This window comes from Lissotriton helveticus, chromosome 1_1 (genome assembly GCF_964261635.1).
Source record: "Lissotriton helveticus chromosome 1_1, aLisHel1.1, whole genome shotgun sequence".
Classification (NCBI taxonomy): Eukaryota; Metazoa; Chordata; class Amphibia; order Caudata; family Salamandridae; genus Lissotriton; species Lissotriton helveticus.
In genome coordinates, this window is record NC_136057.1 from 1654479179 (window position 1) to 1654499772 (window position 20594).

General features: G+C 44.3%; 1 protein-coding gene across 1 annotated transcript in view; it reads right to left on the bottom strand.

The window, feature by feature from the left end:
- Positions 1-20594, bottom strand: part of BIN2 (bridging integrator 2) — a 319199-nt gene that overhangs the window by 237369 nt on the left and 61236 nt on the right. Inside the window, exon 2 of the mRNA XM_078688858.1 lies at positions 3993-4073. Coding sequence (XP_078544984.1) covers positions 3993-4073 — 81 coding nt within the window. The remainder of the gene's footprint in view (positions 1-3992; positions 4074-20594) is intronic.

The following is a 20594-nucleotide window of genomic DNA, read 5'->3' on the forward strand; positions in this document are numbered from 1 at the left end:
TCTCTATTATGGCTGTTGCTCTTGTTTACAGTTTTTAGGTTTCACTTACACAGCGCATGCACTGTAAGGCGTTTTACTTACAATCCAGTGGGCATACAACCCCCCTACAGCATACCGTTAGTTGTTTTCATTGTTACTTCCTTTCTTGTGTTGGCTCCTCCAAGGAGCATCGACCAAGTACACGTGTTCTTCCTTGTCTTTTTGCAACACACTATTTTATTAGAAGCATTTTAGTATTACTTCTGGACATGCAATGTGCTTTCCTACATTTAATACAGGCATACTGCTTCTTATGTAAGTTGCTTTCACCCTATTTGCCATCTCTATTGACGCTTTACCCACAATTTAGTTACTTACACCCACAACTGTACTACTCCATGCCACTCCACTCTACGCCTCTCCAATCCACTCCATGCCACTCTACAACACGCCACTCAGTTCCACTCTGTTACATGCTACTCCACTCTACTCTACACCACTCTACCCTTTGCAACTCTACTCTACACCGCTCAACTTTACTCCATGTCACTCTACTCCACTCCACCCAACTCTTTGTCACTCTACTGGGCTCCACTCTACTCTGTGCCAGTCCATTCTATGGCACTCCAATCTATACCAATCTGCTAAGACCACTCAAATCTACTCCACTCTATTCTACACCACTCTGCGATACACCACGCCATTCCACCCCACTTTATGCCACTCCATCTCACATAGTGCCACTCATTGGCACTCTACGCTACTCCACGCAATGGCATTCTACACCATTCTACTCTAGTCTATGCCACTCTACGGTATGCCAATCGTCTATATGCCTTTCTACTCTATTCCAAGCTAAGGTACTTTAAACCACTCCATTTTATGCCACTCTACTCAATGCCATTACACTCTGTTCCACTTTACTCTACCTCACTACACTCTACCCCACTGTACTTGATTCCACTCTACTCTACGCCACTCCACACCACTCTACTCTACATCACTTTACTGTATGCCACTCCACTTTGCTCTACACTACTCTACACCCCTCTACTCTACGCCACTCCACACCACTCTAAACCCCTCCACTGCTGAAGCCAAACCCCAATAATCTCCTGAACCCCGATATCGTATAACCCAAAAATTCACCTTTAGTAGTTCAACTCTGCAAGACTTGCATTAATCTAGCGGCAAGAGACCCCCCCCTTCAATCGAATACATTTAGCAGAGTAAAACCATTTTTAGAAACTGGTACCATTCATGAACAGAGTTCAGGATCAAAATTAGGTTTAAGAGGTTTATTATAGAAGCATTGATAGAACAAATAAAGAGGAATGCAGATTTTAGTCATAAAGACGTAGATTTACATAAAACACAGAATCATAAACCATGTCAGAACCTAAATCCGCGTCAAACTCTAAAGAGAACGACATCATTCTATTGAGGAGACAAATCTCAGAATAATAGGACAGAGTCTTGGGAGGAAAAGGGAAAGCTGTCCCCAATCTTTCAAAACCGGGGGTTTTATACACAAAACTGCAAATTCAACATGGCATGATCATGGCTTGCATTGGCAAATCACAAACAGTTTTGTAAATCCGAAAGATTCTTATCACTAACCCATTTCTTAAGGTAAGCAAAATCTTTTGCTCGCTTCCTCAGCAACTGCACCCTGCATATGTACAACTCAATAGGAAACATTTATTAACAATAGCCCATGGAATCATGTTCTTTTGCTTGCTTTCATCGGACCTTCAGGTGGTAATCCTTCAAATTGATACTTTAGGTACTGCTCCCTTCAACTTCTCGTGCTGTCACTCTCTTTCATCCCATCCATTTTCTCTCTCTCTCCTTTTCCTCCTACCATTTTACCACTTTTCTCTATCTTCTTCCCCTATCTTTCTTTCTCGCTCTCTTGCAGCTACCCTTACTTGCAGCAAATTACCTCGGGAAGCTGAGGAAAGTGATCGGACTTGAATAGAAATTCTCAGAAACTTATAATTAAGAAGTAGCTAGTCATATTACCATATTTGTGTAGTCCTCCATCATTATATTGTTAACATTTATATTGTTTATTTAAACATTTTAAATGCATTTCAACAAGGGATCAGGAATTTGGGTTGGGGTTAGGTTTAGCCATAAGTGTTGGCTTAGGTTTAGAGGTTGAGGTAGGGTTTGGGGTTATGAACTCTAACCAGAAGTGAGGTTGAGTACTAAGGTTAGGATATACTCTTTTAAAAGTCGGAATTAGCCACTTTAGTACACTTTGACAGTGTAATAGTTTACCAGAGGACATAAAGAAAATAACAATGTGAAGATGGGGATAATCTGTTATTGTGGTGGTTGAATACATGCAAATCATTTGGTGTTGATGCAGTGTTGTATCGATGTGGCAGTGAAATGTAAATGTCTATGGTGTGTAGTGGTTGTGGATTTAGCAACATCTCTTCCTTAAGTCTTTGAACGGAAACGTTTTTTTTCTTCTGGAAACTCAAGAACTCAATAGTGATTATTCCATTCGAAACTCATGGGCAAGAATTTCCACAAAATCCAACCATAAACAGAAGACAAATAAACACCTTACCTGTTCTTCTTGACTCAGAAACTTGCAGGATGTTCAGTGTGAGAGATCTCAATGTAAGGGTCAGTAATAAAGGCCAAAGCTTATTTCTTAAAAACCAAGGGGCAGCTGTGCAAAGAGTAAACAGCTAACTGATGCATCAAAGGGATTTAACCATTCTGTGTCTATGGAAAAATACGTTGATACTTAAGGGCCATGTCTCTTCCAGGCCACTTGTTCTTCAGTTGTGAGCCAATCAAGAGTTCTTAGGTAGTGGGCTGTTGACTTACAGACACAACTCATACACTCCTAGTATACATGTTTCGACATCCCCATTCCAAGCGAAGTTTATTATGACGGTACCTTCATAAAAAAGCAAAACGTTGCCTGTTGTAGACCCTACTGAAAACAGTGGTGGCCAAAACATTGCCCTCTCTTGAAAAAGCTAATAAGATCTTCATTGAGATTGGTTATTATTGAAAACAGGAATAGGACATTGCTATCCCTGGTCTGAAGAAAGGTCACAGCAAGGTGGAATCCAAGGATCTGTATTGTATGGTCTTGAGTCAGGCAGATGCTCAACTCAGAGGACCAAAAGAATTGAAAGGTGAGGCAGCTGCTACCAAACACCAGTGTCACCGGTCACAGTTTGATATCATTCACAGACTTTCAGTTAGTCTGAAATCACTTGGCAGTGGCATCAACATTATTTAAACCGAGACAAGTCTGGTGCCATCCACATAAGAAAGCATTGGCAAGCATAAGTCTAGCGCTGAGTGCCAGCCTTTTCGGCTTTTTCAGTGCCCGTTTTGGTTTGTAGTGCTTTTAATAAAATGCTATTGGTGCAGGAGCAGCAGGCCACTCGCCAATATTTAAAAAAACAAAAAAAACATTGGCTCAATACTAAAAAAAATTGGGGGTTTCAAAAAACATACATTCCTGTAGGTGTTCCTAGCACTAAAGGAAACGACTTTGAGTGCGGATGTGCTTCTCATGAAAGGGCAGATTGCCATCACTCACAGTGAAGTTAGGCAATGGCTAAAGTGGGCTGACCCAATGTCCCATGCTTTGTGCCGTAAGGGGTAGAAGTAAAACATGACTCGCACAAAACTAACCCATGGACGAAGAAGAGGTTGTAGCCCTTATAGGTTAGTATATATAGTGCTTTCCTAAAATGAAACGGTCTAGATCTAAAAATTCAAGGTTTACGAGCAAATAAAGGAAAACCAAAAGCAATGATGTCATCAATTTTATGAATGGTTGTTGTTTTTAAAGAAGTGTGGAGAGTACAGTGACCCTGTGATTTCCAATATGCAGTAACTTTTGAATTTGGACTTGAGATTTTATATCAGGAGTCAAAGTAGTTGCAAATGTTGTGTCATTCTGGGCCTGAAATGCCACTTCCTACCAGCCAACCTACGTCCCAATCATGTTAGCCTTGCTGACCCATTACCTGCTGCTGATTGAAGGTGTATGCGCACTGCTCAAACTGTTCATCCCTGGTTTCTACCGTTTTGCCCAGTTTTTGAAGCACCTAGAAAAATGCAAGAAGATTGTTATTTAATGAAAAGCCTGTGTCAACATTAATACAGACCCCAAGGTGCCCCTGAAAGGGGCGACTAGTTTATCCAGTCGTAGTTGCTTCCTTACATTTTATTTTTGGTACATAAAATTCTGCTTCTGGTCATAAATGCCGGACTATGAAGGCCAGAATGTAAATAAACAGCAGACATGACATGGATTATTTAAGAAATCTGAATGTATTTTTTTAATAAATATTTATTAATTTGCCTTTCTTTGTTTCAGTGAGTGCATTGTACATTCTTTGTTCTGTGTCCCAAACATATAGACTAATATTTACTGAGATGTTGTGTCATGTTTGAGTCACAAAAGTGATACAAATTGACGCATAATCATTTTTTCCAATTTTACTTTACAGCGCAAGGCTTTTTCTGCACTTGAAATTGACTTGAAATTCAAGTGATGCTTTGCATTACTTTATGCCAAGGGAGCCATGCATGGGTGTTCCCTATACAACTACCCGCATTTCTTTTACACAAAACTCTATCTACAAAAAAAAAGTACACAGGGTTTTGCATAAAAAAATAACATCCTTTTATATCAAGGAAAAATGTTTTTACTACTCCATTATTTTTCTAGTTTGCATGTGTGCTGCGCTGTACGGTACACATGCAAAGTAAGAACATTTTTTAACCCCTCCCATGCTGGTGACGGAACCACTCCGTCACCAGCCTCGGTCGCACTGTGCTGGTGACGGAGAGGTTACGTCACGGCCCGCTCGGCGCGCCTGCGCGGCGCTGATTTTGCGCCTGCGTGGCGCGTTCTATTGAGCGGGCGGGGCCGTGACGGAACTGCTCCGCCACAAGCATAGCGCGCCCGAGGCTCGTGACGGAACGGTTCCTTCACGAGCATGGGAGGGCCGCGCGGCCCCCCTCCCCCTAGCGCTGCGGCGGAATTGCCGCCTCAGCGAAGGGGTTAAGTTACTGCTAGCATAGGATACGCTTCCAGCACAAAACCTATATATTAGACTTACACAGACACCTTTGCACTGTGGTGCAAAGGTGAGTGCGTGGTGTCAGCTGCCAGGTTGTTCCTCAACTAGGGAGAGAAGGTGAGCCAGCCATATCTCTGTGGATATGGTGCTTTCCTACTGTCTCCTTATCACAGAGTGCAGCATGTTTGGCTGCGGCCATGCATGAGAATTTAGTAAATAGACTCCATATAATTTTTGCATTATGTTTTTACTTGAAAAATGTGAAGGCATCATTTCTACAGATGTTTTTCCAACACAGTGCCATATAAGGTTGCCCCATTTTTTGTCCCATATAAAAAGCATTATGTAATATGGCGCTTTAACAAGTCCCATTAGGTTTTACTCAAACAGCATATGTGGGGCGAGATGGAGGCTTACTCCAAATTTTACTTGGGGAAACTTAACCAATTTGTCCCAAAGTAACAATGCTTACACCCACTCCTCTCAGAATGACTGCAGAGCACAATAAGCCACAGGGGCTGCTCGGCAGCATTATCACACCCTTAAGACGTTCACCAGCTGCAGCTGCTGAACAATGCGCAGCTGAGTTTTCAGCCCCCAATGGCATCCTTATGATTTTCACACATTTCACTCACACTAACTGGTTTAGTCGCTTCTTTCTTGTATTTGTTATTTTATGGGCACCCACAGCAAGACAACTCTTGTGAAGTGTCTCTTAAGTGAATCCATACTCCTACAACACCTAAAAAGGTGGCTGGCACTTTAGGTCACTGCTTTGCCCTACCCTGCCACTAATAATACTCAAGGCTTCTTTGGGGCTTGGAGTGAATTCTTCAGTTACACCTCAGTTCACTGCTGATAGGAACCTCGCCTTTGAGGGGCCGTAGAATGAAGGATAATGAATATTACTGCAGTTCCCTACATCCAATGCTACAGGAGGTAAAATCATTGTTTTCCTGCCAAAACCATCTTTAAACGATGAATCAAAAGACAAAACATATTCCCCAGCATCCATCCCCACAGGAAGTGACATGACCTTGAGCCAGCTTCCTACTTCAATATCCTCCTCAGGGCATCGTAATGCCAATACTTACCTATGGGTACCTAGGGACCTTGGGGTATCCTGTCAGCAGTAAATTACATTCTGCTTCTCTGTCTTCACCACGAGTTGTTAGTGGTCCCCACTTGACAGTTTTTGGTGGGTGTGGAGGATGCCCACCAGGGCAGCGAAGGGGATTATATGCTCATCACACTGTCTACCTTATGCATGGCTACTGTTCCTTTCTGATTCAAAATGGCCACCTTTTTCTAACCTTAGGTTCCCTAATAACCAATTTATCAATCAGAGATGGCTATCATTGACGTCCGGGTTGATGATTTATCAATATCCATATTCTGGCAATCTTTATGACAGTGCTCCTTTAATTATGTGTCTGGTAACTTCTGTTGTTGGTGGGTTCTTCCCTTGCCAACTAGTTTGCCAACCAGGCCCCTTTCCTTCACATGCACCATGTTTCTGTTATTGGGTCCTCCCTCAGGTTCTTGAGTAGCTGCTTACTACTTAGTTCTTTTCAGTCATTTGTGAAGCCTTACCAGTAGGAGCAAGTCTCCAGCTTCCACCTAGCTTAAGTTGCTCTTCAGGATTAATGATGGGAAGTTTATCAGTCATTGGATTTCCTTGAATATTGTCACAGGAGTTTTGTGTTACTTAGGAATTCCTTACTTTGCCAAACTTGGTGCCGTGCTCCTGGCTATTTCCTGGGCTACCTGACCAACATGATTTACTCTCCCTATATAACAGAAAGAAACCTGTTTGAAAGAGTTTCTCTCACGTGAAGTGAAAACTCATAACTCTCACAGATGCACTATGCAGTAGGAAGAGAGGCTCCGCTGAAGGATGAAATGGCAAAGGCTGCTTATATACGGATGTATGTAATCACAACGCATGCTTTTACTACGCATGCCTTTACAACGCAGGATTTACAACGCAAGTCGTTACAACGACTTGCGTTGGGGGGTGCTGGATAGTGGAATAGTTTAATTTACTATGCCAACTCCAGTCCCCGTGGATAGTAGGGAAGGTTTTGGATAGTAAATTAAACTATTCCCTATCCTACAGCGCCCTCCAGCGCAAGTCGTTGTAATGACTTGCGTTGAAAATCCTGCGTTGTAGTGGTAGTGCGTCATAAAAGTTGCGTTGTGATGGATGTTTCCCCTTATATACAGTAAGTGTGTGTTACATAAATGGTTCCTGTTTGCTACAGAGTACTCGCTGTTCTTTAGTTTAACTATTGCAAGTAAGTGTTAACTAGCTCTACTCGCAGCAGTAGCAGGCGGCGGTAGGCTTGTTGGTGGGAGTGCAACTCCCAAGATGCATATGGTGTGCCATAGAAAGATATTTTAATAATTGTCAAATAATGCATTTCTGGCAACAAAAAAAAGAAGCCACCTGTTTTACACACATTTCGGACAGGTAGTGCATCAGATGAGTCAATCTTTCAAGACCAGCCACATTTCTCAAAAGCATTAATCTTAAGCAGCCGGAAATACATTTGTATCCGTCAGGAAAGTAGGTGTCTTGTAATAGGGCTGATGGATAGCCACTGTCCAGCGAATGAAGGTTGTTGTTGGTTTTGCAGCACTTAGCACCACACCTCTTCTATTTGTAAGCCTTATAAATAACATGTCACATGTTATTTATAAGGCTTACAAATAGAAGAGGTGTGATTTGGAAAAGCGGGTACATTTCGTTAAAACCGCATCCACTTGATATTCTTCATTGCAAACTCAAGTCATGTTCCATGCTCAAGTCTGGTCTGTAGGCCGATGTGACGTTAGTCTTTTAGCTTTTGAGGGCTTTTTGGAGGGTTGGTGGAGCTCATTGGTGCAGGGTATGAAATTGGTGTCACAGGGCATATTTCAGATATGTATGTGGAGTGTAGGAAGGAAATCTTAACTTTTCAATGAAATTCCAGACGTTCAGCTTAAAACTTGGTGCCAGGTGTACACATGCTTTTTCTGGTCACAAACTCTGTGATTCGAAATGTTTTTTTTTACTGCACTAAACCCATTCAGCAATTCGGTAAGATGTTATCAAATCGCTAAATGGGTTTAGGAAACTGTTTAGAATCACTATTTGGAGAAGGCGTATATAGGGTTTCATTTTCAAACAGCAATTTATTATGGTATGTATTAATGTTTTGGACAGTAATCCGGAAACAAAACATTAATATTTTACTGACTACTGAAAGATAGTGATAACCCGATCTCAAATTGGACGAGGTCCTTTAAGAAACTGGATTATTAATTGGCAACGGTGACTACGTACTTCAAGGAATATTCACAACTCTTATAAGGGTAAACCTTCAAAGTCAGCTACTTAACCTAAGTTCAACCGTCTGGTAGCATTGGCACAGAGCAGACAGGCTTAAATTAGGGCAATGTGTAAGGTATTTATGCAGTATCAAAACAGTAATAATGTTGAAATGCAACACAATAAGAATCCCAAACCAAATTAGAGGAACAGAGTAAAATTTTATAAAACAACATATAGATGACAAAAATACAGTAAGGGGAACTGGACATATAAATTTAAATGTTTGAATTAGGAATAGCTCAAAAAGCATAAAGTGCCAATAAAAGTAAACGGCTGAAATATTCTGGGACCTACGTGCAAAATGAGGCTGAACACGATGGAGTGTGGTCAGAAACTCCAACCAGGTTTGTCCTGGTCGAAGATTTTGCCTTCTGACTTTAGTCCTCTAAGTCACAATCCACCACAAGATTACCCTTCTAAAGCCCCCAGGACCTTAGGGAGACACTTAAAGACTCACAGGGTGTCAGACAGAGTCAAGTACAGCTCTTGTTGCTACTGGACAGCTGAGCAGTTGCAGGAAAAGGCCTCTCGTAGCTTGTTGTATCCCTTTAAATTTAACAGGAGGTAAGCCTTATGCCCTTAGAGCTAACTTCTTTGTCCTGAGTAAAAGAGGGGGGTTCAATTCCAGGCTTCTTGAATTTTCTCACTTCTCAGAGAGCAACAGTTCAGCCCTCTTCTGATTTTGCACATGTCAAGAAGTGTTCTGAAGTGGGTGCCTGGAGGTGCCACATTCATGTCTGACTAAAGATAGTGGTTAGGAATTACTCCTTGGCATACCCTAAATAACCCAGTAAAAGATCTCATGGCTAACCCTACTCAATCTAGGCATTTCCAAGATGGTGGAAGTCTTTGGCTACACTAAACTTGGGCTTTGACGGCTGAGGGTGTGAGTGGAACGCGTACTATGGTAATACCTTTCACATTTAACACTAAAATCCAGTTTGAGGCAGCCACTGTATCCCCAATAAACCTGGACACAGAAGTCTGGTAGAGCGAAGCGTGGATTTCCAGCAGCCAAACAGTAGATACACAAGAACTCCTTCCACATCCTGTTCTCGACCTTTGTAGCGCACCCCTAGTATTATTTGTAAACCCCAGCAGACCGGTCACGTAGGGTTTTACACTCTAGCAGGATTTGACACTGTAATATAAAAAAAGGCCCACTGTGATTGGAGCCTACTTGGTTGGGGGGGACAATGGACGGGCACAGCCCAGGTGTCGGCTAACATTTGCCTGTGACAGGGGTAGCCTCTTTGAATTGTTCCCTAAGTGTTATAAGTAAAACCCCAGCATACCTTTCAAGCAGGATTTGACATTCAAACACACTTTGATGCTGGAATGTCAAAAAGGATGCTCACAGCTTCACCCTGCATATTCTGTCAAGTTCAGATCGGTCATCTCTTCCCATTCAGGTCCGCCTTTTAATTGCTCAAGGGCGACATTTCACACTCATTTACACCTATTCAAATGCTAACTACTGACTGGCGGAAGTGGGAGAGCAAATGGAGATGAGCGTTCAGAGGCTTCTGGACGTGAAAAGGTAACTTTCTAAAGGTTACTTTTCCTTAATATTTATTAAAAATCAGACTAAAAATAGTCCTTTAATTATTGTGTAGTTAGTCCCATTATTCGAGATAAATTTTTAGGATTTTATTCTGTACTCTGTGTTATGATTTTCATCTGTTTCTACGTTGGACAGCTATGACTACCACAGTGATAAATAGCTTTTGTATGATAATACATGTAAAGACCTGTTATCATTGAATTTCTACACGTCCTACTTTTAAATAGCATGCACCCAACCTTTTGGGTGACTAGGTCTGCATAGGCATGTCTTATGCATATTTAAAAGGGAGGTTTTAAGCTGTAAAAAGCCTTTATTTTGACATGTCAAATTTAAGGTTGTATACTGCTACAATCAGGCTACGCTGGTATGCCTGATGCCAAGTTTTACACTGTCACTGTAGTAGATGGCACAATAGGTGCTGCTGTCCACTAATGACATTTAACTTACAGGCCCTTCATACACTTTGTACCATATACAATGGACTTTTAGGTAAGTTAAATATACTAATTTGGATGTGACAATTCAACCATGTTTAGAGGAGGAGTACTGACTCTTTTTACTGGTTAAGTGAGGTAAGGTGTACAGAGTTCTAGAGCCAGCATAAATATAGGGTCCAGCAAAAGATGATAAATACCAGTTCACCATGTGAAAAAGGTGAATTTCCTACAGGTCCTCAACATACCCCTTCCCGTTACAAAATACTACAGGATTTGCCAATAGTCACTGCACAAATTGCGTCCACTTTTTGTGAATCCTGTCTTATTACACCTGGCCCTTAGTTCTTTGGTTAATGTAAATAAGCAGTTATCCTAGTGGCCTATTGGGACTCGGGCCCACTGGAAATATCATGAAAGGTCAATGGTCTAATGCAGGCTTTATAGCAAGAATCTGTTACAGCTACAGCTGAAAATAATTGTGCACACTAGACAGCTCAGAGATATATTAAAATCAAATTTGGATTGGTGCCAAGAGACAAAACAGGAGCTGGTGATTGCTTTGGACTCAACAAAGGCTTTTAAAAATAGAATGCATACAAGGATCTGGATGGGTCACACACAACACAAGTAGAAAAAAGCAAGCATTGGCAAAGCTGATAGGTATCCTCTTTGGGACATCCTGGTTTTGCCGATAGTTTTAGCAATATGATACTGTATATTCACTGCATATTTAACATAAGTAAAGACTTTGATATTGATAACATTTGTAAACTCTCTTTAGTGTAATTTTGCATTGTAATTATAATTTACTAAATATGAGCAAAACAAAGATGTCTGGTCTAAGAAATGCTGAGCAATTGTGTTCTCCAATGCTTGTGTGGTACATGTGAGAGGAGTCGCATTTAGGAGTCCAGGTGTGTTCTGGTTGTGAGAGGGTGTTCATGTTGGGGCATGACTGGAGCTCAGGAGCTGAGGCTGAAGGCAGTGTGAGTCAGTGGGCCATAACATTGTTCATATTACATGATCCCCCAATCCTTAGCCTCTCTATATTGCGCACATAGTAATGGTCACATATGTCCCATTTATAATTACCATTTCAAAATGTACAAGAAATCATGGTTGTAGCATCTTTATATGTAACAGTTAACTAGCAATCACAGAGCCAATAGGTCGGCCTTGTTTTAGGTGTATGTGATATGTATGGAATCAATAGCAGAAAATCATCAAGAGGAGCCTTAATACTGGTCAGGCAGCATGACGTGTAAAGAAAGCACAGGATTATAGTACACGTTTGTTAAGCCACACTCTTAAATACTTGGACCACACCCCTTTTAGAGACCTCTCCCCCATCCCACCCTTTTCTCATTACTTAAAGGAATGTGGGCCTTACTAGGCTGTAGCCTAGGGACTGCTAACATTCTTTCCTCTCTAAGGTGAGACCAAACAATTGTAATGTTGTAAAACTGTTGAATCCTTGAAGTCACATCTAAAACTTGTGGAGCAGAATGGAGCGACTATTTTGCAGTGTCTATGAGAGGGCAGAAGCACAGCTGGGGTGAGCAGTTCACTTCAGTAAAAGAAAGGAAGGGGCCTGACCTCCTCCACTGTGACACCCCTGGCCATGATTGTAGGTCTTAGGAGCCTCCAGGAGTGCCACTGTGCCCCTTTAGAGATGGTGCTGATGTATTTGTTCCCCAGCGTTGTTGATCCAAAAGTCATGCAGTTTATTTACTCTCTGACAAAGCTGATCCAATTATCCACAGCTTCTTTGGGGTTCAAGTGCAAAGGGAGAAACACAGGTGAGAGATTGCAACGTGGAGCGTCGGGGGTGCTGGGCAGAATACGACGAGCGGGCATCCTATTCATGAAAGAGAAGGGGTTTAGGAAGCAGCAAGACGGCATGGGGAAGTGACAGAGGGCAGGGCAGATGCAGCACGATGGGCCCTAGTATGTTGGAAGCTGTACGGAGGAGCGCAGGGTGGAAAGCAAACTAATGGAGAGATTGAGCAGGAGGGAGCGCTGGTGGAGGAAATGTAAATGGGTGAGCGAGTAATGGAGGAGGTCAGGTAGGAACACATGGGCACAAGGGACAGTGCCCAGCCCCAACCTGATGCTTATCCCACCAACACAGAATTCCATCTTCTTGCCAAGAATAACAAGCAATAACTAGTCCAAAGTTGGCTCAATGAGATGTAGATAAACCTGTTGGTCCACTTCTTTGAACAAACCCCACCCTTTATGAATGCTAGATTCCTTGGATTTAACCTCAACATCAACCTCACCCTCACGAAACAAATCACAAAGAAAACCAAAACAACCTGGTACTAGATTTTTATACTAAAAAAGAAAAAGATTTCGGAACGCATTCCAAACCCTTCTACTATTGCACATGGAAGGTCACAATGCCCTTCTGAATGGCTTTAAAGGCTCCACACTGGGCCCTTTAAAAGACATACTCCACACCACAGCACCCCGTATCAAGCATCAGAAGAAATATAATCACATTATTCCCACCGCGATGAAACTTCAGTGTCTCCCCTCGGTGGAGGAAATGTAAATGGGTGAGCGAGTAATGGAGCGGGTCAGGTAGGAACACATGGGCACAAGGGAGAGCGCAGACGGTGAAGAGACACCTGGAAAACATATGCACTCTTTAGGAATGGTTAAAAAAAGAAAAACGTAATGCCTGAAAAGTGAGCAGTGGAATGTGCCAAATAATGTTTCCATGGTGCAGGGGAGTGACAAACATGAGAAGAAGGACAGCCCGCTCAAGTTTACAAGTAAGAAAGACAGCAAATGTGAGTGACAATAAAATCAACCAATGGAAAGCAATAGGTTGGTTCTACACCCAATGGAAGCAAGCGATACATTTTACAACAGACAGTGTATGTGCTGTTTAGTAGGTGAGAACTAATGAGAGATACAAATGTGATTCGATCATTTTATTTAGACCAAATTAATTGTATATTCGACGGAACCCTGGCCAGGGTCTAACCTTTCCTAGAAAAAAGACAGAGACTTGAGCACATACCTTCTTCAAACCAGGTTTTTGCCTTTACTTGTACGGCCATCCATAACATAAGTTGGGTTCATTGATAGTAAAACTCCATTAGGGCTGAAAAGGAGAGTCAGGGATTTATGTACAGTGAAACCCTATCGCAGTTACAACCAGGGGCCTAACACAGGCCCACGCAGCCCCCAAGCTCCAGGGGGCCCTCTCAGCACGGCACTTCGGCCGGAGAGCACCTGATAGAGTCCGGAGAGACCCCCTACACTTACCTTGCAGGGGGGCCCTCTGAAGTTTCGTTACGCCACTGTCTGCCTTCCCAATCCTATTTCTCCTTTAACCTACTCCCCATCTCCTGCCGTACAAACAGGGTTGAGGGCATTAGGAAACTGGGAGGCTTGTTAAAAATATGACCAGTCCAGTATAGTGGTCACAACACCTGCAAACATACACAGACATGGCTGTTAACTAGTGGTGGGTGGTAATTTTAGGAGGGAGTGGGTGGACAGGATGCACACACATATACAACTACACATACACACTCACAGCCATGCATTCACACACACACACATCCGTCCAGAACACTTTTTACCAAATATTCATACATACATGCGTGCATGCACCAAACATTAAATAAAAAGAAAAACATAACACCTGCAGCTCTGCCTTGGAGGTCCTAGGAAGCCTGGGACTGCTGCCTTCCCTCTTTGGCTGACCTTTAGCGCCTGTCTAGCTCCTGGCCGCGTGACCCAAAAATTAACAGTGTCCGTCAGGCTGACCTTTTGCTCATTCTGACAGACACTGTTCTTAGGGGCAAAAGGTGAGAGGGTGTGGCCCCTCAGTCCCAATGGACCTGCTAAGAGCAAGTGCACTGCTCTCCTGTACCCACATCATGCACCTACCTGGTAAGATCTGATGATGTGCCTCAACCAGCTCTTCATTGGCTGCCAATTCGAGAGATAGTACATTTCAAAGCACTATGTATCACTCATAGGCTGCTTGGAGGCAATGGACCCAAGATCATCTCCCCCCTGGCCAAACCATACCGGGCCAACAGGCCTCTACGCTCAGATGAGCAACATTTGGCTATCATACCTAGGATTAAGAGAGTCAGAAGCGGCGATCTGCTTTTTTCCTATAATGCCGCCAAGCTTTGGAACTCCCTTCCCCTTCAGCTACGAAGAGAGACCAATCATCTAACCTTTCGTAAGCAGTTGAAGACGTGGCTTTTCCCCAACTGAGTCTCAGAAACATCTTTTCACTTCCCAGCGCTGTGATGCCCACGGGTAGCCATGCGCTTTACAAATGCTACCTCATTCATTCATTCATTCATTCATTCATTCATTCAGATTAGAATCAATCCCAGACGTAGACCACACACAAACTCAAACAGTATGCTTACAACACATAGACCCAACCTCATTCACATCTGTGCTGTGATCCACACTCCAGACATCACAGACCTCATTCCCCATAACAACCTTCATGCACATTACAGAAACATGGCTTACCCCATATCCTCACACATCCTAGTCAGACGAACTTCTATATGATCCAGCATTCACTATAAAGACGGTAGGAGATCTCACTTTTGTTCATAAGTATCAACAGTTCTGCTCCACAGGCAAGCACGGAACTGTCTGGAGTTCATACATGCCACTTCACACACTCTACAACTCATCTACAGGTCTCTTGAATAGAAAAGGAACGTCATAGACACACTTGTGGACCACCTCACCACCTTATACATCCAACACATTCACATCACTGTGGAAAATTAGTGCGTTTTGGTGAACATTATCTGCGCCATCTTGCCTCTTCCCCTGATGCCACACTTTTGTCGTGCGCGCCCGCCATTTTAAGATGCCCCGATCAGAACAAACCCTTTTGCATGCCGCTGGCCCCTGACATAGCCCTTTGCCTTCACTAAGCCTGCACGCTGACCACCCCCTGCTTGCACCTGCCTTGAGTCATAAACCCCTCTTCGGCGCTGCTCTGCCCCAGGCCCTCATCCTGTTCCCAGCGCGACACCTCCCTGCTTTCCTTTCATGATCTCCGGCCCTTAGATGCAAACCCCCTTTTTCCCCGTGTGCCCGTTTTGTCCTCCCCGTTCCCAAGCCGACACCCAGCTCTGCCGATACCATCCTCGCCCCTCCCCGTACAATAGAAAGCTTCCCCCATCAAAGAATCCCCGGGTTGATCAAAGCCCCCACCCCATGAGATCCGATCAAACTCCCCACATTCCGTGAATCGGCGGATTATCCAGCTGCGCGATGCTCATCACCTGTTGTGACTAGGGTGGGGACTTCAACTGTAAATGTGTGTGGGAACGGGCCCAAAGGGGAGTTCCGAGAATGTCTTTTCCGTACATCAAAGCTTTAAACATGTATGTGTAATCTACAATAAAGTCATAAATGTGGGTATAAGAGGCCAGGCCTCAGAAATACAGTTAGAGCACCTCAGAACGATACCTTCTGTCCGTTTTCGTTGTGTTCTCCTCCGGAGCAAATAAAAACCTTGTTTCCTGCCTTCCAGTCTCCAGCGCCTGCCTCTTCATTGATTTAAATAACTAGAGGGTCACAGAGGCAATACCGCCGGGCAAATATCGATTGTCCCCGACCCGATTGAACTTTTTACAATTGGCGTCCCAAGCGTGGGGCCCATCAGCGACTCGTGGATCCAGTGGGAGAGGTCCCGACGACAGAGTGAACGACTGCAACGATCGGGAGAGCTCTTGCCCAATAGACCCTCGTCTGGCAGCCGATCATCCGAACTTCACTAGTTCCGAACAGACCTCTCTCGAGTGATCTACGGTCCTGACTGGGAACCATCAGGAGTGCCGTGAGAAATACGAGAAAAAGAGGACGATCGGGCGCTGGATTCGGAAGACAAGAAACTGTCCACATGGTCCGGGTAAGGTCGTGTTGCCACGACAAGTTGCGAAAAAAAATTTGTTTTGATTGCTTGATTGTTCAAAATACTAGTATTGCTCTGTTTATTTTTATTTGGAGATTCACTGTCTGCAAACGGAGAAACAACAGGCTCTCTCTCCCTTTGCAAGCAGTGGAGGATAGGTAGGGTAGCAGCCGTGCTTGTTCTTTTTCTCCCCCACTCAATAATTGCTTGAAACTGAACTGTTGTTCACAAAACTATTGTTTCCTGGAGATTCCCTGTCTGCAAGCAGGGAAGAGACCACCCTTTTTGCAGATAGTGAAAAGGGTAGGTAACGCAGATCTTTGCGGACCTACTCATTCTCCCCATTGTTATTTATTGGTCGTTTGGTTTTATATTTTTTTGATCCATGAGGTATTCACTACCTGCAAACAACGTAGAATAGAAATATTCTGTCTAGTCTTTGCACCTAGTGATAAGATAGGCAGTGCTGACTTTTTAGTCCCTCGTTACGAGCCGTCATGTCTGTCTTCTCCCCACTGATAAATAGCCTGTTTAGCCCGGACCGGGTGTTAGAGGTGGACCATATAGCTCCACTAGAAGGCACCCCTAATAAGGACATGTTCATAAACTATGGGTTAGTCACCATAGCTTATAATAAATTATGGCACAGGTATACCGAAGATAGCCAAGACAAACAGTGGCCACTGGCAGGATCCTTTGACCTTGATAAAATAGAAACGTTAGAAATAGCCCTTCGAAATAATAAGACGACGCCAATTATGCTCGACAGTCTCGGTATGTGGCGCAGAGAGGCTACGAAACGACAGAGAAAAGACGAGGATAAACCAAGTAGGGAAATATACCGACAGGACAACCCCAGGACACCGCTACCCACAACTTATCCCCCGACACTATGCAAAGGACGACCAGACTTAGGGTCAGACCAATGCGCTTTTTGTAGGTATGTCGGACACTGGAAAGCCCAATGCCCGACTCTACTGAGCGTGAGTAAAGGCAAAGGGCCGACAGGAACGACAGACCGGCAGTACGAGAAAAGGCGCGAGACAAAGAAGAACCCGACTTACATAGACAGACCAGACAGAACTACCACGTTTGATTATGCCCGATGGCACAGATTTCGCCAGGAAAATCTCAGCGGCATGCTCAAGTTCTCCTAGGTCGGGCAATGTCAAGACGGGAACCCAGCCTCGTTTAAAATTCACAGACGGAAAGAGATAATTATGACCAATAACTGTTTTTATATTTGTCTTGGGTCTTTGTATGTCGTACTTGTACTGTCCCCCGTCTGAGTTTGTGTGTATGTAATGTACAAATCTGCGTCATCCCTCTACACGTGTTTCCGTGTTACTCGACCTCTGTTAGCAGAAACTTAGCATAAAAGCAACCTGGAAAGAAAGAAATGGTAAAACAAAATCCGTAGACCATTAATAAACTTGAACTTTTAATTTAACACAACAAACAAGGAATAATAACGATAAACTGTAGAAAATGAAAGTCAAACAGAACATTCGCCCCCCCCCATTCTGGAACCTTCCAAAGTAGGGCAGGGTTACGGCTACGCCCAACCAACGGCAACCCATATAAGGCGAGCCCCGCCGCCAACTCTTGGTCAGGAAATCTTAACGTATGGGGGAGCCGGAGGAGAGGCAGGAGCCCGCAGCCTGGGCATTTGCAGGTAGTCCCGCCACATGTCTCCTTGGCCGGCCGCAACGGGCCTGGAAAGACTAAGGTAGTCCCGCCACATGTCCAGAGGAGAACGAGGCACCTCTTCCTTTTCTCTTCCGTCACAGCCGCAGCAGTCCTGGACGGCGGGATGTCCTGCACGTACCTCCACAACAATTTGTCCAAGTTGGGCTGGGAGGGAGAGACGACGCGGACGAGCCTCTCCCACCTCCACCGGTAGGAGGTTTCCCAGCCCCCAGCCCGACGCCGAACATCCCCAGTCAGGCGATGGTGCCCATACTTCCACAGCACCGAACACACCATGGTGGCACCCCAGTACTTGCGCAGCACCGAACGTACAATGGTGGCACCCCAGTATTTGCGCAGCACCGAACGTACAATGGTGGCGCTTGGGGAACACCGGATGTGGAGAGGCCTTCATGCGGGGCGATGAAAAGGAGCGGCATGGAGTGCACCGGGAGAAGGAGACGATGTGAACGAGTCTCCCTCGCCCCCCCAGGTGGGGGCATCACAGCTGCACCCCAGCTGAACGTCCCGCTCTCACAAAACAGGGACCTCTTCCTTTCACTCCGAAGGGTCTCTTCCATTCTTGCAAACTCGACGAGAGTGGCCCCTGTAGGGCCTCAAAATGGCGTCTGGATCCGCTGGAAGGCGGGCCCCGGCCACTAGAGTAACTTTGGCCAGCCGTATAACTCGAACATTTGTCCCATGGAGCACGAGCCCCCATCTCCGACAGCATCTCCGCAGCCTTGAAGATCATACAAAGGTCCCCGGCGGAACCTTCGGCCTTTGCAGGTTTCCGGTAAGGGACGGCTGCCTCGATCGCCAACGAAACAAACATGACATTGCCACACCTTCTGTTAGCGTGAATTCTAGAACTGCCGAAAAGGACTCTGGTCCAAACTGCCAGTAATGGAAACATTTCCCCCTGATGCTGCTTCCGGACTGTGCCGGCCCCGCCCAAAATGGCGCTGGTATCAATCGGAACTTACGAACACCTCGTGGTGTTCCTTCGCACTAATATAAACTTGATGTTCTGAGATTTTATATGATCCTTTGTACACTTGGCTAGAAAAGACGAAGAGAACTCACTCGACGAATAGTGTGAAAAGATCCCCGTTACAAATGTTGATTACGAATGTACAATGTATTATATTTTTATAACTGATGTAAACCCCATTTACGACGCACACGTACGGTATGCATATAGGAAATCTGATTACAACTGTTATGATTATGCTTCTAAATTATGAAAATATATGCCCCCGAACCCCCAGCCAATTAATAGACGTTTTAGTCTCTTACAAATGAATGAGTAAAACTTTCCGATGTTTTTATTGTTGCAAACGACACCCCCCACTGTACGCACTTTAGCCATTGCCACGACCGACCAAATACGACCGCACCCTTATAATCCATATGCTGAAATGATTTTGCAAAATAAAGTCTTTGAAACTATGGACGGGTATTGCATGCTTTATTTTAAAACAATATGGGATGGGTGGGAAAGTTCTTTTTCTGTGCACCCTACTCTGCTCTCTCTTTAAGGTTAAAAGAAGATGGTTGCCCAGCCCTGGAGGACGGATCGGATCGACAACACGACACTCCGCCTTCAAAGTACGCGACTGACTCATGAACTCTCGCGTAGAGGAAGACCTTGACTTCCAAGGATGGGTAAAACGAATGGTGTAAATGAGGGAATGTAAAAGGAGGGTGAAATGAAATAATGTAAATATTATAAAGTACAACGTTCCAAAGTAGCAGGGACCCAAGAACCGAAGAACTTTAGAACGCCACGGCGTTGAAAGAGGTTTAAGGATCCCGATAGTGAGATATATCCTTTGACTAGATACCTCGCACTAGGCACCTCTGGTTTCCTTTTTTGTTTCCCCGCACACGCCCTACATGAACACACTACCCCCCCCCCCTCGACTCCGGAAACCATATCCCCGGGGACCCTGCCCCAAGGAGGAAAAGACGAGTAAGAGGTAAGTAAAGGACTTATGAATCCATGTATTTGAATGCGCGCGAATGCTGTCTCCCCCACCCCCCCCCTTTTTTTCCTCCCTCTGCAGGTTACATCAGAGATTACAGCCAAGGTGTGGCGAAGATCTGAGACCTTGCCATGTCTAAATACACGAAACGGACTAGCGCCGCAGGGTGGTGTCTAAGCACGCCTGCAAACTACTCACGTATCGAACAGACCGGGAAAATTAGCACAACTTGATAGAAAGTGATCACCCTTAAACCAGACCGGACGAATGAACCCATGTCACGTATGATGCGAAACTGTGAGGGAATGTGTGTGTGTGTGACTGAGGCGTTGACCCAACTGGTCAAAGGACCGAGAATGCGAGAAAGTGCGACAAAATGGTACCTCCTTTTTTCCTTCTTTCCTTTTCTCAAAGCACGTCCCCTCTACCCTGTCTAATGCTCAAACTGCATGATTACAAGATTCTAACGCGGACTCGTGAATACCCTTTACTGTGTAATGCACTAAATAGCCTTTCTTGAATACACTGCCACCCTCTCTGTTGCACGTGTACTATTTAGC